The 27579-nt window shown below is 40.1% G+C and overlaps 1 protein-coding gene across 1 annotated transcript in view; it reads right to left on the reverse strand.

Moving 5' to 3' along the window:
• LOC149234946 (putative methionine--tRNA ligase) overlaps positions 1–27579 on the reverse strand; it is a 361390-nt gene that overhangs the window by 44033 nt on the left and 289778 nt on the right. The window contains exon 16 of the mRNA XM_089372009.1: positions 18877–19109. Coding sequence (XP_089228135.1) covers positions 18877–19109 — 233 coding nt within the window. The remainder of the gene's footprint in view (positions 1–18876; positions 19110–27579) is intronic.

The following is a 27579-nucleotide window of genomic DNA, read 5'->3' on the forward strand; positions in this document are numbered from 1 at the left end:
CTTCGCGAATATCGAGATGTTTTAGCTTTTTCTTATGATGAATTAAAGGGTTATAGGGAAGATGTCATGGAACATACTATCCCCTTAAAAGATGAAAATGCTAAACCCTTTCGCCAGAAACTTAGGTAAATTAATCCTAAATTAACCCCCTTGGTTTAGAAAGAGCTTGCTAAAATGCTTGCAGCAGGAATTATCGCTCAAACAAGGCATTCAACATGGTTTTCAAATCTGGTGATTGTTAGGAAAAAGAACGGTACGATAAGGCTATGTGTCAATTTTCGAAACCTTTATCTAGCTTGCAAGAAAGATAATTACCCTTTGCCAAACATGGAGACTTTGCTGCAAAGAGTAACTGGTTCTGGAATGATGTCGCTACTAGATGGTTTTTCTAGGTACAATCAGGTATGGGTTAAAAGGGAAGATCATCATAAAACCACATTCACAACGCCATGGGGTACCTTTGAATACATCAGAATGCCGTTTGGATTAACAAACGTTGGGGCTACATTCCAAAGGGCTATGGATTATGCCTTCAAAGGGTTAATCGAGAAATTTATTGAAATTTACCAAGATGATCTTACTGTTTTTTCTAAAGATGGTATCAGTCATGTAAATCATCTTAGGCAGGTCTTTGATAGATGTAGAGAATACGGGATTTCTTTGAATCCAGCTAAGTCTGTTTTTGGAGTAACGGAAGGGAAATTATTTGGCCATATCATTTCTAAGGAAGGAATCAAGATTGATCCTGAAAGAATTGAAGCAATCCAAAAGATTCCTCTCCCTCATAATCTTAACGCAGTTGAATCCCAAAATGATATCTAATGATAAATTTTATTAGAAGATTTATTCCAAATTATGCAGAAATAGCTAAGCCTATTCAAAGTCTTCTAAAGAAAGATGCAAAATTTGTTTGGCAAGAAGACAGCAAAAAGGCTTTCCAAGAAATCAAATGTGCTATTGCAAGAGCTCCTGTCTTAGTTAGTCCCGATTATTCCAAGGATTTCATGATTTTTTCTTTCGCTTCCGAAGATACCATTGCTGGTGTCCTGCTACAAAAGAATAAAGATGGTCACGAGCAGCGTATTGCTTTCATGAGTAGGGCACTTCAAAATTCCGAATTGAAGTACAATACCATGGAAAAGCAAGCTTATGCCTTGGTCAAGTCTCTTAAGCACTTCAAAACTTATGTGGGTTATTCTAAAATCATTGCTTTTGATCCGGATTTAAACAGGAACGCAACAAATTACAGAGATAACCATATACACAAAGATGCAGCGGAAATAATACTTCATTTCATTAATGGAAAATACTGAAATATGCTTACAACAAGAAATGGAAATAAACCAGCTAGGGCGATGGTAGCTTATCTCTGAGAAGAGATGTGATGGCTACATGCCTCTGAATTGTGTTACAATGAGGCTTGAAGGCCTATTTATTGTTGAGAAACAATGGAAAACCCTTAACATTCCAAAACCTAATCCTAGGAGATGAGACGCCAAACTGTGGGCCCCATTTGGGGTAAATTGGTACATCAACTACTCGGGGTCGTAACTTTGGCATATGATCTCCGTTTGACGCGTACAATAGCTCATTAGAAAGATCTACCCGAGCACTATCATTGTTGGAACGGGCAACATCAGTCCACTCCATGACCCATGTTGCCCCCGGATTCCCCAAAAAACGTCGTTTAGGGCCTCAAAACGGCTCCGGAAGTTCAGGACCCGAAAAACTGCTAAAAAGAGTAAGTTGTGCTACAATTAAGGAAACTGAAAATGCTGAGAAAGACAATGGTGGGGGTCCAGGTGGACTTGGCAGGTGGCCACCAATATCCACCTGGATCATTCCTCCCCCCTTAGGAAGCAATGGTCCCCATTGCGTTGAGCTCCTCCATGAGATGAGGAAACTTCTGCTGAACTTGTTCCCTGGTGAGCCACTTGCCCTGCTGAAGGAGTTGGCCTGCTTTGACAACTCGATACAGTTGGATATTCTGTTGGCGAGTGTTCTTGATCTATGTGTCCATGATCCGATCAGTTGCAGCTTGTTCCATGCAATCTGGATTTAATTCTGTGGGTTTGAGCTGTTCTGCAATGTCGGATGTGTCTAGCAATGGTGGAAAGTATGGCCGAAGGCGGTCCACATTGAACACTGGGTGCAGACCAAGGAATGGGGGAATGCTGAGCTCAAATGCATTGTCTCCCACAGCCTTAGTAATGGTGTAAAGACCATATCGGAGTGGTCTCAATTTCCGATAGGCTCCAGTAAGGCGTTCCTTTTGCAAATGCAACCAGACTTTGTCGCCCACCTGAAACTTGTGTGGCACCCGGTGTTGATCATGTCGCTGCTTGTACTTGGCATTTGATTTCTCAAGAATGTCATGGACCTGCTGGCGAATATGCTGGATGCGCTCAATGAAGCTGGTGGCCTTATCTGTTTCGGACTGGACATGAGCTGAATTCATGTGAGTAGCTGCAAGTGGCATGGCCACATCAATGGGGCATAGTGGCTGGAATCCCAAACCCACCTGAAAAGGGCTATGGCCAGTGGAGCTGTGAAGAGCTCGGTTGTAGCTGTGCTGAACATAGGGGAGGCTCTCGTCCCATGTGCGTGGATGCTTTGAGTTATACATGCGCAGAACGTGCACAATCATCCTGTTGACAACCTCTGTCTGGCCATCAGTTTGAGGATGGAAGGCTGTGGACTTCGTGAGTTTGGTGTCCAGCATTGACCAGAGACTGGACCAAAATGTGCTGAGAAACTGACTGTCCCGATCTGAGATGATAGACTGTGGGATCCCAAAGTGCACCCACACTCATTCAAAGAAGAGTTTAGCAGTGGCTTCTGCTGTGATATTCTTCTTGCAGGCCACCATAATGGCCATCTTCGAGAACCTGTCGACGACCACAAAAACACAGTCATTTCCATGCTTAGTGGAAGGAAGGCCTGACATGTAATCCATGGAGATGGATTCCCAAGGCCGATTAGGGGTAGGCAACGGGGTATAGAGGCCTTGCTTCTTAATGGTCGGTTTGGAAATGGCACAGGCAGTACATGATCAGATGTACTTCCCAACATCCTGTCGAAGATTCGGCCAATAGAAATAATTTTGCAGTACTGCCACTGTTTTCTCGACCCCGAAATGCCCAGCAGCCCGACTGTAGTGTGCTTCCCAAATCATCTTGGCACGCTCGCTTGAAGGAACACAAAGGTGACCGAGGTGGCATAATAGGGCATCCTGGAGGTGAAAAATTGGCAACATGCCGACCCTCCAAGAGTGTCTGGTATGTGTGGCCGAATTCTGGGTCGCTTTTGTAGAGAAGTGGCCAATCAGAAGTCTCGTGCCCACAAGAGTTGAGCACGGTGGTTAGCGCCATGATCGGTGGCCGACTAAGGCAATCTGCAACATTATTGGTGCTGCCCTTTTTATACTTGATATTCAAGTGAAACTGTTGCAGGTATGTAGACCACTTCTGATGGCGATCATTCTGCAATTTCCCTTGGGTCTGTATGAACTGCAGAGGTCGGTGGTCTGTGTGGATGACCGTTTCCTTCCCCAAAATGTAATGCTTCCATTGTCGGCAGGCCTGTACAATGGAATACATCTCTTTATCATAAGTGGGGTACTTCCGGACTGTGTCTGAAAGTGTTTCACTGTGATATGCCACTGGATGTCCATGTTGAGTAAGGACTGCCCCAATAGCATAGTCAGAGGCATCTGTCTCGACCTCAAATGGTTGTTGTAAATCTGGTAACACGAGCACTGGTGTCGTGCAGAGGCGATCCTTCAACTCCCTGAAGGCCTTCTGTTGAGATTCAGACCAAAAGAATTTTGCTTTCGCCCCGCCCTTGGTGACTTGACTCAAGGGCCAAGAAATATGAGAAAACCCCAACACAAACCTACGGTAGAAGTTGGCAAGACCTAGAAAGCTATGGAGCTCTGTTAGAGTGGTTGGAGAGGGCCAATCCCGAATGACTTGGATCTTGGCTGGATCGACATGCACCCCCTGTTCATCAATGATGTATCCCAGATACTGAACCTGGGTCATGCCAAAAGTGCATTTCTCCAAATTGGCACATAGCTTGAGTTGCCGCAGTGTTTGGAGAACCTGTCGGACGTGGTGGAGGTGCTCTTCCCAACTCTGGCTGAAGATCAGAATGTCATCCAAGTATACTACTACAAAGGAGTTGGTGAATGGCCGCAAGATGTCATCCATTAGCCTCATAAAGGTTGCAGGAGCATTCGTCAATCCGAAAGGCATGACCAACCATTCAAAGAGGCCCTCCTTGGATTTGAAGGCAGTCTTCCACACATCGGAGGGTTCGATTGGTTCGATTGATATCCTGACTTCAGATCGATCTTGCTGAAATATTTCGCCCCCTTTAGTTGGTCTAGGAGGTCATCAATCCGCGGGATCGGGTACCTATTACGGACAGTGATCTTGTTCAGCGCCCGATAGTCAATACAGAGTCTCCACGTCCCATCCTTCTTCTGTACCAACACGATCGGGCTCCCACAGGGCGATGAACTCGGACGGATGTGACCTTTCTGCAAGAGCTCCTGAATCTGCCTCTTGATTTCATTGTTCTCCAGAACGGAGCGCCGATAAATTGGTCCATTGGGTAGCGGCACACCTGGGGTCAGATCGATGGAGTGCTTGACTTGACAGTGCAGAGGAACCCCTGCCGGGGAGGTGAAGATGTCCTCGTACTCCTCCACAACCTTGTCCATCTGTAGTTGTCGTGCAGAGGGACCCCGTTTGGAGGCTGCGGCCACTGTCTTATTCTTTCCTTGAGGGCGTATCATCAGGAAAACAAATTTCCTGGTTTTGGAAATGATCTTACTGCATTGTTTTGCAGTAATCAAATAGATGGCGGCAGGTGGTGCTACCTCTGGTATCCTGAACAACTTATTTTCCAATGTAATAATAACAGCACGGATACACAGCATGTCGCTTCCACAAGTATGGTTGTCCTAGTAATACATCACAAACTTCAAGGGGAGCAATGTCACACAATACCTCATCCGTGAAGGGCTTGATGTTGTATGGAAGGCGACATTGCTGGCTCACGCGAAGATCTCGTCCTTGGTGAAGCCACCCAATGGTGTATGGTTGTGGATGTGCTGTGGTCGGTAAGTCCAACCGCTTCACGACCTCTGCCGAAATGAGGTTCTTTTGACTCCCGCTATCAACAATGAACTGTATCGGGGAGCCCTTTACCCACATCTGGGAGTGGAAGAGACGCTCCTCCTCTAGATCTTCGGGTTCATTTTTCTGGATCTTTGCAATAGCAACAGTGGCGCTGGGATCCGCATCAATGATCTGCTTCCCTTTTTCATACCCCTTATCGGGTTCTGACTCAGAGTCGGAACATGCATCTGATTCTGAAACCTTTAGCTCAGCCACCAGTGACTACTTGGCCCGACACTCACTTGTGTTGTGAGTGGAGCTCTTATGGAACTCGCACCATTTTCCAGTGTCCTTTCTCGGTTTCACGGCGCTGTTCTTTGCTTGCAGCTTCGGCTGGTTGTCTTGGGCTGTCCCGCCTTGGCTTTGTCCTTTGTTCTGTGGTTTAGGGGCACCTTTCCCCTGCTTCGGATTCGCAGATCCAAAGTCTCGCTTCTTTTGTTTAAACTTCTGCTCGACCTTGACGGCATATCGGTATGCTGCGCCGAGCGAGGGGATGTTTAGGAATTGTATTTCTTCCTGGATGTACTTGTGCAGGCAGCCACGGTATTTGAGTATCAAATGTTGCTCTGAATCCTTGATACCCAACTTTGTGCGAAGGGTATGGAAAAGATTGGTGAACTCCGGCACGTCTTGGTCCCTTCCCTGCCGCAGCGTGGTCCACTTTATGTATTCATCCTCATAGCTTCCGACAGGGTAGTACTGCTCCTTGATGGCATCCCGGAACGAATCCCAGGTGGGTGCGGCTGAAAATAGTGAGCCAACACTTTCATCCTTCTGCTCACAGTAGGTTTCCCACCAGTCCTTGACGTGGGGGGCTGCTTTGAGAAGAGCAAAAACAATCTTTTCCCGACTCGAAAATGCATGAACAGAAAAATAACCCTCTAGCAAATTTAACCATTTATCTACGGCATCTGCGTCTATCTGACCCTCGAATATGGGGATTTCAAAATTAACTTGTACCTTAAAGGGTGTGGCGTTTCCAGAGTAGCTGCTGGAAGCCGATGCATTGCTTCTAGGTAGCCGCTGAAGGATCTGGGCAAAGTTGTCCATCATCGCGTTCCGTTGTCGCTCGAGGGCTTCTTCGAGCAAGATTTTGATGGGATCTCCTGCCCCCTCGTCTTTCTTCTCGTCCGCCATGGGAGGCCGTCGGGATTTGCGAGGCTGGTCTTGCAAAGTTTCAACCAGTTCAAGCCCTAACTCCTTATATTCCGACCTTGTTGGGGACATGCAAAGAAAAACAGAGAAAAAGCAGACCGCTCTGATACCACTGATCCGGATTTAAACAGGAACGCAACAAATTACAGAGATAACCATATACACAAAGATGCAGCGGAAATAATACTTCATTTCATTAATGGAAAATACTGAAATATGCTTACAACCAGAAATGGAAATAAACCAGCTAGGGCGATGGTAGCTTATCTCTGAGAAGAGATGTGATGGCTACATGCCTCTGAACTGTGTTACAATGAGGCTCGAAGGCCTATTTATTGTTGAGAAACAATGGAAAACCCTTTAACATTCCAAAACCTAACCCTAGGAGATGAGACGCCAAACTGTGGGCCCCGTTTGGGGTAAATTGGTACATCAACTTCCCGGGGTCATAACTTTGGCATATGACCTCCGTTTGACGCGTACAATAGCTCATTAGAAAGATCTATCCGAGCACTATCATTGTTGGAATGGGCAACATCGGTCGATGGCATGGACCCATGTTGCCCTCGGATTCCCCAAAAAACGTCGTTTAGGGCCTCAAAACGGCTCCGGAAGTTCAGGACCCGAAAAACTGCTAAAAATAGTAAGTTGTGCTACAATTAAGGAAACTGAAAATGCTGAGAAATATAATGGTGGGGGTCCAGGTGGACTTGGCAGGTGGCCACCAATATCCACCTGGATCAGCTTTCGTCCCACATTCTGTTGTTAAAAATATATTAACTCAAACCGATTGCTTAGGGACTCGTGCTAGGTGGGTCACTAAAATACAAGAATATGATTTAGAAATCAGACCCACCAAGCTAGTCAAAGGCCAAGGTTTGGCTCAGATGTTGACTGAAGGTAACGAAAAGACTCTTGGTTTATTTTGTCTTAGCGATCTATCTTCGCCGGAGTTGCAAAGATTAGGAGAGCATGAGTGGTACAAGGACATAGTTTATTACTTGATGAATCTTGCATGTCCTAACCATTTAGTTGCTCATAAGAGAAGGGCTCTTAGACTAAAAGCCACTAAGTATTGCCTTATGAAGGATGGCCTTGGATGGAGAAATCCTGAGGGCATAGTGCTTAGGTGTGTTGATGACATTGAGTCCAAGAAATTAATCTCTGAGTTTCATTTAGGATTTTGTGGTGGTCATTATGCTGCTAGAACTACCGCTCACAAAATCCTGAGAGCTGGTTATTATTGGCCTTCAATTTGTTCTGATGTGCATAAGTTTGTTAGAGCTTGTCAAGCCTGTCAACTATTCACTGGGAAACAGAAGCTTGTTGCCCTGCCCCTACAACCTGTCATTGTAGAGGCACCTTTTCAGCATTAGGGTCTGGACTTCATAGAGAAGTTCCATGAAAATTCTAGCAATGGCTACTCATGGATTTTGACTGCTACGGATTATTTCACTAAAAGGGTTGAAGTTATTCCTGCTAAGAATGCCACTGAAAAGGTTATTATGGATTTCATTGAAAATAATATCATTACTAGATTTGGTGTCCCTGCTAAGATCACTACTGACAATGCCAAAGCTTTTAGTTCCTCAGAGTTTTCATCTTTTTGTTTCAAATATGGCATTATCTTGTCTCATTCGTCAAATTACTATCCTCAGGGTAATGGTTTGGCTGAATCAAGTAACAAGAATCTCATAACCATTATTAAGAAGATAGTAGGAGACAATAAGAGATCATGAGACAGCAAAATCAAGTATGCTTTATGGGCAGATAGAATCACTAAGAAGAAAGCTACCAGTAAATCTCCCTTTGAATTAGTTTATGGCTTGGATGTAACTTTACTTGTGCACCTGAAATTGCCAGCTTATCAACTCCTTCAGAACTTCTCTACTAATAAAGATGTTGTTCAGAATAGAATAGATCAGATTGTGGAGTTAGATGAAGCTCGTAGAACAGCTTTTGATGCTATATGTAAAAATCAATCTAACATTAAGAAAAGCTTTGATAAATTCTCTCGATCTAGATCTTTGCAAGTGGGAGATATGGTACTACGCAAAAATGAAAAACCAGGAAAACATAAGAAGTTTGACAGTTTGTGGCTGGGACCGTACATCATTCGAAACGTAGCTGGACCAAACTCATTCCACTTGAGCAGATTGGATGGCGAACCACTTGATCTACCTACGAATGGCCAAATGCTCAAGCTGTTCTTCAAAGATGATATCTGATGCCATAGGGCATCCTTTGTATTGTATTTCTAACCCTACTCCTTGTTATTTCAGCATTTTATTTCTGATTTAGGATAGGATTTACTTTCCTTGTTAATAAATGAAGAGCTTCTATCTTTCATGTGCCTAAATGTTATATGATGATTTTTGAATGGACGCTACTTATTTCTGTTGTGTATTGCGTGGATGCAGATTCTGGATTCTCACATTCCTACAGTGCAGCAACGTGTCCCCAAGTAGAGCCAGATGTTGACCACTACGTGTCCACTGTCAACTACCCATAGCAGTACACCCCCTTTTTCTTCGCAAAAAGGGATAGCGCTTGAACGACATGTTCATGCCATTCGACAGTCATCATCGACTTGATCATATTATGTTGTAAACCCAGTCTGCACGTATAAATTGTAAATAATCTTAGCATATATGAGTCATGTATGTGAATTGCCTAGGTGGACCTAATTTTCTAGTGATAATCTACGTTCCGGAAGGTTTTTCGTCTCACCGATCCATGATCGACAGACTTTTCCTTCAGCCTAACCCCAAAGCCGGAATGAATTTTGTCATTAGAATCTTAGAGGAATCCTAGTGCGTTAATCTGCTAGATTATAGTTGTGTCGCAGAACTGGGTGGTTTATGAGGGTCTATGTCAAATGGTTTTTCCCCCTTGGGATGTAAAGTTGTAAAAGTCATGATGTAAAGTGTCTTGAGAGTTAAGAAATGTTTTAATCCCCTCATAAGTCCTAAGTCCTAGGTCCTAGGTGATTTTTCCAAAGGCTAAGTTCGAGGATCCATTTAAAAATAAATTAAAAATTAAAAAAAAAAAAAAATAACTGAAAAATAAAAATTTAAAAAAAAATAAAAAATAATAAAATTTATAAAATAAATTTAAAAAATAAATAAAAATAAAAAAAATAGTAAAATAAAGTAAAAACCTAAAAATAATAAAATAATAATATTTTGAGTAAATAAATGCAGAATTTCAATTTTTTAATGCACTAAAAATTCGACGGATGAGATTAAGAGATATCTTGATCCTCATCGACGGTCGAGATCATTTTAATGTGGATCACTTGAACTAGCTGTTGTGAATTTTTCCTTTAAATAGGGTGCTAGGGGTCATTTGAGATCATTCGATCTGTGAGTCTTGTGCTGAAGAAGCTCTCTTATAAACATTTTCTGGTGCTAATAAAGAAAGACTTTGGGGTTGAAATCTTGCTAGTGTTACTCTCTTGAAGTGTTGTGAGCTATTTTACATTCTGCATATTTTGATTTTCAGCCATTAGTAATAGCTTATTGTAGAGTATTGTTGAACACAGATATCTTGTTCACTTGCTAGGGTTTGAATGGTATTAGAATTTCTGAAGTAATGGCAGGTATCTCCATTACATTTGAGATCTAGTACTGTTTTTTCTCTCTTTATTGATGGTTGAAGTGAGCTGTGCAGGAAACCCTTATTGACGAGGATCAGTGAGCATTTGGGGAAGTTCTCGGCTGAACCATCCAACTCCCGCAAGCATTTTCTTGCAGAGCCCAGCCAGTTTTGATCCTGAGTTTATTATTTTTATGTTCTGATTTGCATGAGAGATTTCTAAAGCATTTCATAGAAAATCTAAAAATTCTGAAAATATCATTGATGATAACTGACAGATCTGCCCGTTGTAGAGCTACAATTTTGTAATTTTGGACCAGTTTGCAGCGTTTTTAGTTTTTAATATTTGCATATATTCTCCGGGTGCTTCTTTTTCCATTTGCAGGTTGCAGGTCTAAGAAGAATTTTTTTTGTGTGAAGACAGACCTGGCCCCAGAAAATAGCTTTTGCAAGGGTTGCAATTTCAATTGTTTTCAGATCTGGAAGGAGTTTTGCATCGGTTTCATTGATATCAGCTTCTGGGGTTTGGAACATTTTTTTTAAAAGGACTGCAAAATCGTTATTTCAAAAAAAAAACTGCATATACATCCCTCTGCCGCAGTTCTCATCCATCTTATTCTCTCTTCTCAGCGATTCTCATTATGCGTCTCTGCCATCCTCACACAATATTTTTTGCCCCACAACTTCAACGTTCTCATTCGTCTGACCTCTAGCTTGCAGCAGCTCCATTTATTCGTGCGATTTCCTCAGCTGTGTATCAACCAAACAATCACCAGTCAGCTGCGTGTCAATCTATCTGCTCACGCTGTCAGCCTTTCGACTTCTTCACCATTTCTTCAAGCTGTCCCTGCCCACCAGCATTTGCCCAGCTCTCTGCAAATTTGCTACCACACGTTCCTACCCTTCTGCTGTCTACCTGCGTACTGCTTCTTTTTTTTTTTGCTGCAAATAAAAACCTCACTTGCCCATCCCTTGCGTGAAACCCTTCTGTGTCTTCCATCTTCTCTGCCTGCGTATTTTTTCAGCGCAGTCATATATTAGGTGGGTGTAAGTAGAATGCATCTGATATATATATTTTTTTTTTAAGGCGTATTTCCTTTTATGAAGTTTTATTTCTGTTTAGTTTCATAAAACGATAAAAAATTTCGATTTTTATTTTCACCTTTAGCTGTTAGCGTCATTCCCTTTTCATTTCTTTTAGTTTTAGGATTACATTAGTTTAGTTTTAACTTTTCAAATAACATTTGAAAAAAATAAAAATATATATATAAATATCCAAAAGCATAAAAAAGTTCCGATTTTCATTTTTGTCTTATGATTAGGATTTAGAGTTAAATTTCGATTTTCTTTTTTTTATTTTATAACTTAGTGCATGTATATATTATTAGCCTAAGTTTGGTTTTGAATCCTTTTTTCTTTTAGTTAAATTTTAGTTTTGACATTTAGAATTTAAAGAGTTTAGTTTTACTTTATAAATAAAATAAAAAAATCAAATAAAAAATATAAATTCGTAAAAAAAAATAAAAAAAAAAGGGGAAAGGGGAGTTTCCATTTTCATTTGGGTGTTAATGCTTTATTTTGTATAGTTGGTCTTAGAGTTAAGTTTTATTCCTAGGATTTAAATTTAGTTTTTGTTATGGTTTAGTTAAATTTTATTTTATTAGAATTTCATAAAAAATAAATAAATAAATAAATATAAAAAATTATTATAAAATTATAAAAAAGCAAAAAAATGTTTCTTTGATTTAGTTTAGATTTAATATCATTTAGATTTTTTCGATTTAAAGGTTTCATTTAGTTCTAAGTTTTGTTTTATCTGAAAAATACAAAAAAAAAATTGGAAATATTTTGCTAGTTTCAGTCTCGGCTCAGGAATTTCTTAGGTTTCATCTTTTATGCGAAGGCTAAAATTTTTATGTATATGATTAAATGTTCATCTGAAGATTAACTGCATGAATGTGTTCTCTGGTTAATATTTTATGTGGTTGTTTAAAGCATCTGATTTTTCGAAATTTTAGCTGCTGGAGTATCATTAAGTCATCGAGCATTTATTGGTTATCTCGCATTTGGTAAAGGTTAAGCTTTGTTTGAGTTGATTGATGGTTTTTAATGAGCCTATATTCCTGCAGCATTTGACAAGTAATCGTTTAATCATTTATCTCATAAGGCACTGGTCTGTTAATTTAATAAAATCTATTTAGTGTTGGTTTCCTTTCGTGTCTCCCAACCCAACTGGTTCACAGTTGGTCATCCATTTCCCTATAGGGTCTACCCCCCTTAGCCGCGGGAGACAGGCTTAAATGGAGAGATCGGGGATCAGGGTGACAGCCCCCGGTCTGAGCATTGTCGTGACAATCTGTGCGACAACACCACCTAACCCCATGAGAGGGATCAAATGCAAGAACCCACGAGTACATGTGTTGTGCCCTATGCAACTCATGTTTCCTCGTCTCACTGGCCTGGTCAACATATAAAATTTGTCTAGGTAACTCGAGAACTCTCCCTCCAACGTGCGAGGCAACTTGATGTTGTTTGAGGCCCCATCCAGGTAAGTCTGAAGAGAGCTACTGAATGGAAGTATTACAGCTCTATTGGCCACCTGCCCATCTATCTACTCTCCATCGATGGCAGGTGCAAAAGATGATTGCCCATCCTCCTCTACCATGGGCTGAACTGGAGTCCCAAGTTGTCCCTCCACAAGTAGCTCATCGAGCATAACATCCTCATCTAGCTCACACTCCTCAAGCTGCTATCCATGTTGCTATGGGTAGCTGTAATCTGATAACTTTTTCACAGCGCTGGGTACCTCTGTGCGCATTAGCACCTCACTAATGGATATATCTCCCGCACCTCCCTAACCTGTAGTAGGTTTCCATCACCTAAAAATTCAGCCATGGTCGTCGACACCTCATCAATGGAAACCTCAACAACGAATGACACCTCATCAACAATGAACACCACATCATCAGATTGTTGATTTTGGGTAGCATCGGATGTGCTTTAGCCATGAAAATTGGTGGAGAGGCTAAAGCACACGAGATCTCCAAGACCCATAAATGGTTTGGGCAGATTCTAACCGGTTTGGGAGATATTAAAATAATTAATATTTTTAATGGATTCCGAAGTCTAAACTTAGGAAAAATAAAATATTAATGGGTATTAATATAAAACTGGGTTAGAAGGTTCCAAAAGTCATGGATCAAGCCAAATCTAATCTTAGCGGTTGATTAGAGATTTAATCTCGAACGTTGAAGGACCAACGAGAAAAGTATAAGAAGAGGCTTTAGGGTCAGTTGGAGAATACAGAAGAGTGATCAGTAATTCATTTTGTTAGAGCAGAGTTGCTACGCAAAGTTGAATTAGTGATCAGCAGTGAGGGGCAGTGAGTACAAGGCAGAGAGGCAGAGACAATACTGAGAGACCAACGCAGAAGCAGAGAGAGCGAGAGCAACAGTCAGTCCAAGCTACGCAGAGCCCAGCAGAGAGAGCGAGAGCAGCAGTCAGTCCAAGCTACGCAGAGCCCAGCAGAGACAGCGCAGAGGCCAGAGGGACTGCATCATCCACGCAAAGGCTACTGGAGTGATGCAAAGGGTCCCAGAGGCTGCGCAGTGCTTCAGAGGGCTAACGCAAGGGGTCTTGGGGTTGACGCAGGTCAGCAGAAAGCTGACGCAGAGGCCAGAGGGGCCAGCGCTAAGCTTCAGTTGTGCCGGAGAGGGTTTTTAGGACAGGTTTTCTACTATCAGGTGAGCCAGTTAGGCACCTAGTTGTACTCAAATAGTCTGCATAATAATATAACCCTCTGAATAGTTGCCCCAGTTTTCCCGCATTGGGTTTTTCTAGGGACATTTGTCCAAAAACAACAGTGTCACTTGTGTGCTTTTTTTCTTTCAGTTGATGATCTGTAGATGTTGTGATTGTCTTGTGTTTATTTTGGTATTTAAATGTATTAAATATCTTATTCGAATTTAAACAAGTAAAAGAAATAAACCAGCAGAATACAGATTAATTTTCTAATGGATAGACTTAGAAAATTCAATGCAGATGGCTCTATGGGTGTATGCTCCACTCTCTCCATCAAGGTGCCAACTGGTGCTATCAACGAGGTCTCTAACAATGGTGACTCATGTGCCACACTGGGTATATCAATGTGACCCTCACCATCCTACGTGTCCTCCTGCTCAACCTCCTTCTTGAGCTTCTGACATCTAAAGCCCAATCTCCACCAACAGAAATTCCCCTTGGTCTTACCCTCGAACTGCCCATGTCTACAGGATGATCTTGTCCTCGACCCATGCTTATCCTTTGGCTCATCCAGAAAATGAGACATGGCAGGACAACCAAATTGGCCATGTGTATGGGTGTTGTACTGTTGGGTTGTGCATGCATGCACATGGCTTCTCTACTAGGTATGACTCAACATCCCCACCATTTGTTGCATCCTCTCTAGGAACTGTTGGTTTTGTCTCCTCAATTGTTGGTTCTGCCTCATCAACTCCTCCATGATCCCCTGTGTACTCTTCCCTTCCTATGCCATTGGAGTGACCATAAATTCACCAGTCACTATGCATGCATGGCCAAAACCTCCATGATCTTGCTAACTCCCCCATAGCTGGCCAAGATAATGCTTTGATACCACTATAATATTCCAAATAGAAATTTTATAGAGATAATCAAAGACATGAACAAAAATAACAACACTAAATTTCAGCGAACACCCATGAACAGAAAAATGCTCCGAAACACCCAAAATGGTCAACTTTATTATAAATAAATTGCTAGAGTACAAAAAAATTGGAAAGAGTGCACCTAGGCTTGCTCAAGGCAAGCTAAAAGCCCCAAGTGATCAATCTCCCAATGCCCAACTGCTGCAATAGTTTGTCCCTCCATAAATTTGTGTTGCCCAATTTTTCTGCACTACTAGCCGAATTGGCAACCTAATTTGGACCCTCAAAACTGCCCAGAAAATTCTGTAAATTTGGGGATGTCATCCTTGTCAAAAACCCAGAAAAAGGTTTTCTCTGGTTTTGACCCTCCAAATTCGACCCCAAATAGCTTGGCCCTCCTCAAATACCAGAACGCTTCACCTGTAGCAGAAAATGATGAATTGTTGCTCCAAAATGCTAGCAATCTCCCCACAATCTCCCTCCAAATGAAATCCTAGCAGCTCAGCCCCTAAATCCTCCAACCAACACTCCACACAACAATCACCCAAGAGAACTGTGCAAGCCTGTGAGAGATGACGCAATAGCAAGCTTCAGCAATTCGTACAACAGTGAGGGACTCCCTTTTGCCTCCCAAAATCTCCCTCCTTTGCTAGAATATGATCAAGAACACCCTTGCAGCAATAGAGACCCCAACTTCTAGCACCAATCCTCCCAATGACTGTGTGGCCTCTCCCTCTGCGTCCCAGTTAAACCAGAATGGTGTGGTGTTGTGTGATGTCTCTCACCAAACCTCCAAATAAGATAGAAATCCTTCCTAGGGTGGCACTCAAGGTCCACCAAAGAAAAGGTTGAGCTTCACTCCTTAGGAAGCTCTTGTGCTAAGCAACACTTGTAACTTAGTGGAACAGCTAGAGTAACAATGGATAAGCAAATGTCAAAAAGCCCCTAAAATGAGAGCCTCACCTCCAATTTATAGATAGCCCTCCCTCATGCTCCTTGTGGCTCCACCCATCAAATTCCCTCTCTCACCCAATTCGAATTCCTCCAAGGGGTGCATATTCCCTTGGAGTGGCCCCCACTCTCCACTTCCCATCAAATTTATTGGCTTTTCTAATGTTTGGGGGTGACACCTTTATAAATTTTCCTTTTTCACCCACTTTTCCTAAGTTTATATGCCAACTATTTGTTAACTGCCAAAAATTGCAAAATTGAGAATTCCCTTAGCAAAATTATTAATTGGGGACATTACACCTTGACCAAGAAAATCAAATCAAAAGTCATAATCATTCTTGATTCCAATATCCCCAAAGGATTATGCACTGGTCTACCATAGGTGATCACCCTAAAACTTATTTCTCTTCACCTTCTCCTCTTCTTTCTAGGTCTATCCCCATAGGTCACCTAGGGCATCGAATAGCTTACAATCTAACCATACAAATACTTTGATTTTTGGTACACAACTGTGTTGGTGTGTCCTCAAAAAGCCCTCCAAATTTCATGACATTCGGACGATGGGATCGTGAGATATCACAAGCCCTAGCTCAAAGACCAAATCTTGCCCTTGGTTTCCCTTAGGCTAGAAACCTCACTAGGATCCTTGCATTGCCTTTCATTGAAAATTCATTCCTTGATTCCTTTCCCCTTCCTAATTAGATCAAGCATATCATTGGTTGCTAAACTCCCTCCTCTTGACCTAACCTAGTTCCACTTGGTCTCGTGTGGTCCCATATCTTATCAAAGTCAACTCTTCAAAAACCACTTGGGAAACCAAGTTCCACAAGGATTTTAGGGTTTAGCAAGCTCCTTTACAAGTCACATTCCCTAAGCCAAGCCCTCAAATCTCCATTCCCCTATCCTAGAGAAACTTGCACCTTGCTTAAAAAGAAAGCAAGTCCCACTCTTGAGTCTCTCCTAGGGAAGGGTCATCGAGATCACTTTACATCAATCTTAGTTGATCTATCCTTCATAAGTGATTCTCTATATATTGGATCTCCTCCCATCAGAAAGTCCGTAAAGAGTAGGAAGCTTTAGCTGTGGTGACAATGGGTTTTAGCTTCATTGTTGCTCTTAACCTAGCAAGTGCTCCTCTAAGACCCCCTGCTAGTTTGTGCAGTAACATTTTGGTGCCATTGCCAGGGACACAAAACTTGTGTTTTGTTTCCCATACAACACATTGACATATCATTATTGGTGACTCCATTGGAAGAATGAATCCCTAGTTCTTCATTGAACTTTAAGGTCGATGCTTGTAGGGTGAAGCTAACATTTTTCTAGGCATATTTAAAATCACCTTGGAGACACCTGCAAAATTTACATGTATAACCGAAGTAGGGTGTCTTTTTTTTGATGATTTTCCCGCTTTGGACATCGCTACCATCCCTAGGCACCCCAATCATGTCACAGGAAGGATGGTATGTGGGGTACTCGTGTTTAATGGTGACCGAGCTCCGTAATTGACCATGTTGAAAGATTTAATGCACATACTTCAAAGGAGAAAGTGGTCCACCAGGATGTCCTTATGTTGTTATTCTTTAGTTCTCTCTATGGTCATAACTCATGGTTGCAAAATCACAAACCTAGGAGCATCTCATCTATTGAGGAGTTCATTGATGGTTTTCTTAGGCATTTTCAAGTATGCCCCACATTGAGCATTCAAGAGGAAGGCTTCATCGAGCATCATCAAGACCTTGAGAATCTAAGTGATGAATGGGAATATGAGTCCTCCTTGGGTCCACATGATGAAAATAATGATTTTGAGAACACGTGTTGGGAAGGATGAGTCCATGGAAAGTGAAGTTGAGACTAACCTTACCTTTCTCAAGGATATTACTCTCGATGAATCTCCTTTTGAGAACATCGTAGAAGGTGACCCCATTAGCCCCTTGGAAGAAGGTCTTGAAGATTACTTCTACACTGAAAAGGAGAAATGGGAAATTGTTGGTCGTCAATTTTATTGTGCTCCCATTTATGACACTGACAAGGAAGATGAGGTTGAGAGTGGTCTCTCCTCTCTCTCAGGCATTATTTATGATGACATATCCATCAATACCCTTGAGAAGAAGGGTCATTATTTTCCCTTACATGAAAATGATGATTTTGGGGAGGAAAAACCCGTTCAATATAATACTTCACCCTCCCCTTTGCCTTATCCTTTTGTTCATCACCGCAAGTCTTCCATAAGTGATTCCCTCATCCCTTTTCAAATGATCCCGAGTGACCATGAGCCCTTCCCCCTTTTGAGTATGGTGTCAAGGAAGAACCCCTCATCGACTATACGTTCTCTCCTTTAACACACCCTCAAGATCATGATCAATTTATAGTCCCCCCATTTTGGTATGATCATCATGGACAACCTACTTGTGTTTTTCCATCTCATCAGTCTCCCTTGCCTACTAATCATAATCCTATAGAGATCATTAAATATGACATAAATGATAAGGACCATAATGGAAATAATATGCCTGAGGTTTCCATCTATCAAAAGTTTATGAGCCTAATCATTGACATCTCTATGTTTTGGCTAGAAGAGAGGATCTCATGGACTAAATTACGTCCTTTTCTTTCCTCTTCTCACGTGATCATCCATGTGTGGGCATTCTATCTTCCTACCTCCCACCGGCCTTATCATCCATGTGATTCTGTCCACATTCACTACAAACATCAACCATAATGCCTGGTGCTTCTGGTTGGGGGGGCATGGTCCCTCGAGTCCACACTGAACTGGAGTCAAATGCAATACTACTATCAATCTATCTCTTGGTGCCACTAGGATCCACACCAATCTGGAGTCAGACGCAATACTACTATCAGTGTCTCTTGGTGCCCCTAGCTGAGTTTTCTACACTGCTGAGCACTAAATAGATGAAAAATACAGCCACAATATAGATAAGAGAGAGAAAACAATTTTTCCAGTTAGACATTACAGAGGGAAAAATAAATATTCTTTCAATGTTACACACAACTTTTGTACAGGAATTCGCATAAACAAAGGTGAGTCTACAAATTGCATATTTTTTCTACACTGCTTAACACTGATTATAGAAAATAAAACCAATGCATAGATGAGATTTTGAAAACAATTTGCCCATATTTGGACATTAGAGAGGCAAAAACACAATACTGTTTTAACATTCCATGGAATTTTGGTGCAGGAAGTTACATTCCAAAAGTAAGTTTATAGAAAATATAAAATCAAAGAGTATAGGAATCACATTCAGAAATGTTTAATTTATCAAATTTTATATGAACTAAAATACAATTAGGAGTCACAATACCTGCATCTCTTCAAGTGGGATATAATTAACAAGGCCACTGACAACAGTCCTTTTAGCTGGTTCTCCAACGTCAATCTCTTCCACATACAATGAATCTGCATCAGGATGTTTCTGAACATTTGTGATAAGGCCAACTCGAATGTCAACCCTTGCTATAGAAACTGGCAAATCTTTCCCTTTTTGTTTTGCTTCTGCTGACATTTTAGCTTCCACACTCTTTTCAGCTACTCTATCTGTGCTTCCATGTTTAACATAAAATCCAATCAGTTTATTTCTAAAGCAAAATACTCCCAAAACCAGTTGATAAACTAAATAAAAGAGTAAAACTACCAGTGCATGCACAGTATATAAATACTTTATGCCACAAGCTATCCACAAACAGTTTCCCGCATTCAGGTGTTATCAAGGAAAAATATTGTGCTAATAAAATCACTTAAGCATGCAGATGTCATTTTTTTATTTTTGTAGCTTTTAGATGTGGAGTTATTAATATATTTCATTTAAATAAACTTCTAATTTAGATTATTGGTTGCCTCACACTACTACAATTACTTTCTACCATTCATATACAATGTGTTCTTATATCCATTTTTTTGGAATGTCTTATATTAACAGAAATATATTCATTATTTGCAAAACTGAAAATAAATGCAGAACAGTATATACAGAGATGGATCATATCCTCTTCAGTACTACTAGGGAAAAAAGTAAAATCAGAGCAGGCTGAAGCATCTAATTCTTTAGCATCTTCAATCAGCTGATATCCTTTATCTAGCAATTGCATACATAACTCTTTCCGCCAAACATAACAAAAAGGCAATGTTCCACCAAGTTTCCAGCACTGAGGAGTGCGGGAGAAAGGATGATATGAACAAGGTTCATTATCACACAATTATATTTAGAATATCTCGAATATTTGAATAATCATTATTGGATAAAAAATATTTTAATTTTCAATACAAGTGATATGATATGAGAATTACAAATGAGAGCCCCATATATATACTTAGGCAGGACGCCGTTTCATGAACAGTAATGTCTTTTAGGACATGTCCTTTTGTTATACTAACCATTAATAGTTAATATTAATTATTTATGAATTATTTGTTTATGCTATTTATATATCTATGTTCATAACATTTCCTTCCCCTTTAGAAATGCTTTGTTCTCAAAGCAAATTGATGAAAAGGTGGGTTATCTTTTTGTCTTGTAATATATTTGCATCTTTTTAAATTCCTGGAGTTGTGATGATAAGAACTTCTGAGTGCTGAACAGAATTGTCAAACTGAAAAATGGTCTGACCATCTTAACTCAATCCTCTTGGAATGTTGCGCCTATAGGCTTGCCACATTGATTTGTTATCATGAGGCTTAATACTTTTGGTATCGGTATTCTTTGGGAGATATGTTAATTGTTTTCCTTCTGATTGATGTTGATACGTTGACTAGTTAATGTACCTGCTCGCGATTAGAATGTCGATAAGGAGCTCTTATGACTTGATTTTCCCTAGCATGCTTGTGATGATTTCTTGATTTACTTAGGTATATGAATTCCTTCACATATTAATTTTGCTTGATTGATTGTTGGATCTTCATCCATCATTTGCACTGCAACATTGTAGCATGTATTTACTTCAATTGGATGGAAATCCTTTCGAATCGTGATATTATCTGGATCAGTACTCATTCCTTTTTCTTCAGTTTTTTATAAGCTTTCATTGAGTTTCTTCTCGAGACCTTCAATTTCTTGTTCTAATTTGTGCTTCATAGCTTTACACTTCTTGACTAATGCAAGTAGTTTCTGACTATGATCTTTTAAATGAGAATTTTTTTCATTTTTATTGGAGATAACTGCTTCACATTCTTTCTGCATCTTTGATATGACTTTTGACTTTCCTGACTGATTACCTTTCATATATCTCTCAAATTTTTGGATGAAGGTACTACAAAATCAGACTTTACCATAATGTCTTGAAGTCTCACCTTCTTCTTATCGAGAAAAGTCAAAAACTTTTTCTATGTGTTTAATATGAAGGAACCTAGTGTTCTGAACCAGGGTAAACCGAAAATTATAGATTTTTTCTTTCAAACATGGTTACCACACTGAACTGATATATATATTCATAATCATCAATTGCCTTTTGTTAGTCTTTAATTTCATATTGTTTCTTGCCAAAAAATATCCTTTTTCACCCATGTTTGGTTCTAGAATTGATAATTGTTTTTCCAATTTAATACTGACATAATTTTCCTTGTCCTTCCTTCAATTCCAAATTATAATCCATTTTTGGTCTTGTTGGAAATACTGAGAGCGGGGTGAATCAATATTTCTCTTCAGTTAGTTATTTTAACATCACAGAGCATTATATTCATATTAACATTAACAGTACATCAGTAAATAACTCCATTCATCAATGCACAAACATCAAGATACTAGACAACGGATTTTTAGGTGGAAACCCTTCCGACAGAAAAACCACCGTATGCTTCTTATATTTGTCTTCAAATATTTACATCAATTAGTGTTACACATCATTTTGTGGCATTAGGCAAATGACCATCGGTTTGGATCTTTCGCTATCCACAAATGTGTCCCAAAGCATTCCCCTGCAAAGTTAGAATCCAAATTATTCCAAAGAAAGGGGAATTCCTAGATCCCATGGTTCAAAACCCTATTTTTTCCTTCTTGCGCAGTTCCCTAGTCAATTTTGCGCATACGTAGAACAGTCCATTAGGAGTCGCACATAAGTACACACTATCCTACACTGTGACCTGCAAACATGACTTAACGCATGTAAAAATAAAAAGTAAAGTCTAGAAGCATTGTTGGTCATATCTATTACAACCAAGAAGCTTCGAATGGTTGCCTGTTCAGTCTTGATCCCTTCCATCATGGAGCAACTCCTTCTCTTTGTGGAATCCCTATCCCACCATTAGTGGATCTCATCCCTTGGAAAATTGATCCCAAACTTCCCACTCTTAGCCTATAAAGCTAACTCGGGCGTGAGGATTAAGGAGGATTGTTGGAAGTAGGCTTACGCTGCAGGAATAAGGTTGGAAGGCTATTCATTCAAAGAGAGCGTTGGAGATTGTGGGAAGGGACTTGCAACATCAAAGTTCCATGGTTGTAAGGCTATTCTCCATTTTATTATAAAGGCAATTATTCTTTCTCTCTCATGTTTTCTTTTGTCTATGCAGATCTCTTTCAAGACATCATGGAGAAGTTGTGGGAAGCAACGGGAGGATCTCTAAAGCATCGAGGAGGAGCGGATGGTTGAAAGCTTTGAAGGGGGCTTCATCAATCATTTCAATTAAATGGTAAGTGGCCTCTACAATAGTATTTGTTTTAGTCAATCATAGTCTAGAGAAACGTAGCAATTCCTGATTGTTTGTTACTAGATTTCTCTGGAGTTTAGGGAGATTGCTCTTGTTCGCAAGAGGGATAAGCCCACATAACAAATTAGTGACTCCACCGGGGATTTGTCTCACTCTCCATTATTTTTCTTATTTGACCCTTTGAACCCTCTGTACAAGCCTTCCTTGAGTGTATGGAAATCTCAAAAAATTGGATTTTGGGTTTGATTTAACTTGTTTTTTATTTTTTCCAAAATTCCTCATTGTGCACACTTAGGCTTCAGGGATAGTGTGCATTTCTGCGCACTTGTCTTTCTGCAATAGAGCGTATGCACACTGGTTTCCTCTAGGACCTACGCACATACCTGGAATTTTTGAAAATTTCAGTTTTATCCTCATCAAGTCCAGATTTTTTGGTTTTGCCTGTTAAGTTACACTTGTTTGTACCTTATTTGAATCTCTGTCAATTTGGTTGAGTGTTATGAAAAGATTTGCTTGTGATTATCTTATTTTTGCAAATTAGGGTAAAGTCTCATCTAATGAATGGTCAATCTATCAAAAGAGAGATCTATTGGTCTTGTCTTGTTGACTGTCTATCTTTCTTCTTTCAATTAGATCAGGTTTTGAGTCCAGTTTGCTCTTTTATGAAAGATTGTTTTGTGTGTCAAAATTTATAATTTACAAGATTAGGTATTGTTTGCGAAAAATATTTCTTATGCTAGTTTCGAAACGAAAAGTTAGTTTCTTTCTGTTGCTGAAGTGTTCATGAACTGTACTTTTTACTGCAAGTGAATTAATAGCATTCAATTAGGGAAAATTCATTTTAGTGATTATTGGTTTCTTGTTGCATTTTGTGAATTTCTGAGTGATTGTATGTTTAAAAGAGGAATTTCTTGATTTTGTGTTATTGGGCAAAATGAAATTTTGAAATTATTTTCAATATTTGGGTGATTCGAAATTGGATATCTGCATTTTAGGAAAAGGGATATAGTGGGATTTAGAGTTTTTGTTTACATTTTCGTTGAAAAATTGAAAGACTCTTTCCTTACTTTAGATAAATTTTCATTGAAATGAAAAGATTACATTTTCATTTTCGACTGCATTAGGATTTGTGTCAAGTCATAATTTCATCAGTTTCACATCCATTACCTTTGAGTAAATAACAGCTCTTAAAATCAACACTAATAAAATCAATCTAGAAATTTTTATTTTTTAGGGCTCTTTTCCACCTACAATAGATTAGGTTGTAGGGCTTTGGAATAGGGAAGTGAGTTAACTTTCCAAAGTTGCAAACAAACATTAGCATCTTGTGATAGGGAGAAAAATCCATTTACTGCAATTTTTCTCTAGGAAGCTCCCCTTACAAAGGAGTCAAGCACGAGATCATATCGGACCTAGTGAAGTGATCAACCCCACTTCATTGGCTACGGTAGAGTGATTTACACGTACTAAAAACAGTGCCAAAAGGTACTTGGGAGTCACTTGGAAGTAAACCTCAAATTAACCATGTTGAGGAACTTTCAAGGGGATTGAACTTTGTTACTCTGCCCTTGTGTGTATGTCCGATCTGCGACTGTCCCCCCAAGTTAAATTGTTTTACGTGGTAACCTTAGTGACCATATTCCTAGGGCTTTTACCCGAGGTGACGGCAAAGCGGAAGTCTTTGTTGTACTTGGAACAGAGATTGACTAGACTAACTTGGAAATTTCTAGAGGGTATTCTTCATTCGAGATGGCATAAATGAAGTTTACTTGCACTGGATCATGTACATTAAGTAGGTTATCAGCGTAATTGGTTCCACCTACTCTATCTATAGCCACTTTTCACTTTGATTTCTGTGACGTTGGATTTTATCACCAACTAGTGATTTCACTGTGAAAATCTTGTTTGCATGGTTTGAATCCTTAGATTTTTTAGCGTGTGCTAATTTTTTGTTTTTAATTTTTAGATACCTTAGGATTGGATTGTGAATAATGTTTGATTTTGCAACAAAATTTCATCCTGGCTTAATAACCAAGGTAGTCACGTAGAATGCAGGGTAAACCGCCTGAATACACACCTAGTCAATTGGAAAAGATAAAAACTGAAAGGTCAAAGTCAAAAGGATCTAGAGTCTCAAAAGAACCTGAAACATCAATAGTTTTACAATCTGAGACGGTAAAACCGAAGTGAATCCAATGCAAGAAGTAGAATCAGGTTTAGTTCATTCTAGCCCAGAGATTATCGAAGTAGTTCAAACTAAATTCGATACTAGTGAGGTTTCAAACACTGAACTAACCGAACTAGAAATAGAACAACCTAAGTCTGAATTTTCTCAATTTGAATCACCTTCGCCTGTTATAGCTCCTACTCCTGAGCCACCTTCACCTCGAAGGAGGCTGAAAATTACGACTGAATTACCTCCTGGGTTAATTAGCATTGAAGATATTACCGAAAACGAAGAGGCAGAAACACCTCATTCTCCATTTACCGGTGGTGAATCTTTTGACCAATAAGTTCCTTTCTCTCCTTTCCAACCTGACCCTTGGTATTCTACCACTTTGACTTTTTTAGGTCAAAATTTGTCACCACCACGCATTGCTTTTTATTCACTAGGAAGAGAATAATGTCAAAAATTCGTATTGGGAGCCAACCCATTGAATCATCTATGTTTACCAGCTCCCCAGAATCACTATTGTATGGTGGTTCATCGGTTCCTCTTGGATAGCAGCGACTTACTAGGACCTTTTCAGGAGCTTCTTCTTCTCCTCAACCTTCTGCTTAGTCATCTAGTTTATCTACATCTACTGTTTAGAGCATGACATCCATGCCTGAAGTGACCATGGCATTAGACCAACAAATTCATATGTATCTGGTAACCTAGGTAACCCTCAAGTACCCCCAACTAGTGTTTATTACCCGCTTGGGGGGCAACCACCTTATCCTCCACTTGGAGGACAACCTATTGTCGGATTTTTTCGTATGGTTGGGGGTCAACCTTTTACCGGAACTTATGGTCAGATACCTCATCTCGGTCCAGGTCAAATTATTGTAACTCAACCTTTGCTTGGTACTCCTTACCCTGGGACAAACACTATTTGGAACCCTGCTTTTACTCAACATTTCGGTCTAGTTGCTCCATAGTGCCACTTTATCAACCTGTTCAACCTACTGGACAACCTATTCCTCAAATACCTATTCCAAGAATTGTCATACCTGTCCAATAACCTATTTAGGGGATTTCACAAATAGTTGTCCAACAAACTGTCCAAGGAATTCCTCAAACACAAGTTCAGCAACCGATTCAACAACTTGTTCAGAGTACACCTCAAACACCTATTTCGCAACTGGTTCCAAGTTCCCCTCAGACACCAATACCAAGAGTATCGCAAATGACCATTCTGGTTACCCCTCAAATACCTATTCCTCAAACTACTCAAGCAATCCCTCAGGTTTTTGCTTATCAAGCCGGTCCTACGATCCAATCTATACCACAAATTCCTATCGGACAACCTAATATAGGAAAAATGCAAACACCTTTTCAAGGTCAAGCTTATTAGCTTCTACCTTTTCAAGGTCAAAGTTATTAGGTTCCACCTTTTAAAGGACAAGTTTTTCAAAGTCTACCTTTCTAAGGTCAAACTTTCCAAATCCCGCCTTTTCAAGGTCAATTTATTCAAAGTCAACCTGTTCAAAGTCAATTTGTTCAAGGTCAACCTTTGCAAGCTCAACCTATACAGGGGCAATATTACTTAGGTCAAATCGGTCAAGCTCAACCTTTCCAGAGTCAACCATACCCTAGTCATACTTATCAAGTCCCTGTTCAACCTCAACCTAGTATGGTTCACCCTGGTTACCCTGGTGGAATCCCAATTCCAACCGCACATGGTATTCCAGGATATCTTGGGTATCCTCCTCCATGGGTTTGTCTTAAACAACAAGGTTTTCTAACTTTACAGCAAGACCCTAACCGATAGTTACCGTTTATTGCAACCATATATTTACCTGATTTATCTTGGTTAACGAACGATCTCATTTATTATTATCCTTATTGGTCGGCGATTCCTACCAAGTTACCGAGTGACATACCCAAATTTGAAGGAAAATCAAGAGAAGACCCATCCAATCATGTGATGACATATCACCTTTGGTGTGCATTGAATTCTTTAATTGATGATTCTATCCATCTTCACCTTTTCCAACGAACCTTAACCGATTCGACAACCAAATGGTACATTAAGCTACCTCGTGCCTCTTTCCATAACTTTAACTCTCTAGCAACAATGTTTTTAACCAATTTCCAGCTACCGATTCGATACGATACTAGTACCGAACTGTTGACTTCTTTAAAACCATCAAAATCTACTCACATTTCCGATCATATACATGAATGGAGACGTAGACGTCAATTAGTCAAAAAAAAATTTCCATATCAGATTTTCTTTGAATGGTTTACGAAGTCACTTCTTCTGGTTATTACTGAGGATGTTACTAAGGGAGGTGTCGTCACGAAAGAGCAGGTAGTCTCTCATGCTCAGTATTTAGACTTAATCTACACCCAATTCGGCACCTTGTATGAGAAAATCCTAAATTTACCGCGCCCTAAAAACGATCTGATAGTTACAACTCCTACAGGATCTAATGTCGTTGATGGTATAATAGGATCTGCAAGCCAACAGTCTAAGGGGAAAAAGAAAAATTCTAAAAGTACTCAGACTTTGGCCATACAAGATTCACCCGCTGAAAGCCTTTCTTCGAAAGCTATTTCCGAGATTAATGTCGTAGAATCATCTACCGACATGAATTAATCAACCAGAGGTAAAAATAAGGGGAAAGGTAAATCGAAACAAAATGCTACTTCGAAAGAGAAACCCGCTAAAATTGAACCTACTAACGAGAAACGAAAACTTCACTATCCTTGCTTTGTTTGCAATGAGGATCATTATACGAAGGAATGCCCACATCGGGCAGAGGTTTCCAAATTCATTAAAGGTTCTCCAACTCCTGTTGTCTTGAAGGATCCACTTCTTTCTCAAGATAGCAAAATGGTTTCTCATAACACATCTTCCTCTTCCACATCGCAAGGTATCATGATGATGTCTTCGCAGCAAGTTATGGTAGTTATGAGATCAAAAGATTACGGGTCTAAGGGTCCTGTCGACAATGGAAACGAGGCTAGTTCATCTAGTCAACCTTCCAGTTCAATTCCTCCTCTGATGAACCATTATAGATGAGAAACTGAATCCTGACATGATGATTTGACCAACTCCCAAAGGTGTGCTTCGAAAATCAACTTTCAACCCACATGCTAGAGCAACACAAAATTACAACATTGTTGAAGACCTGGCTATGTCTATTTCCACAACGCCAG

This window comes from Pinus tabuliformis, chromosome 8, assembly GCF_031772625.1.
Source record: "Pinus tabuliformis cultivar Carrire ecotype Pingquan chromosome 8, CPIR1, whole genome shotgun sequence".
Lineage (NCBI taxonomy): Eukaryota > Viridiplantae > Streptophyta > Pinopsida > Pinales > Pinaceae > Pinus > Pinus tabuliformis.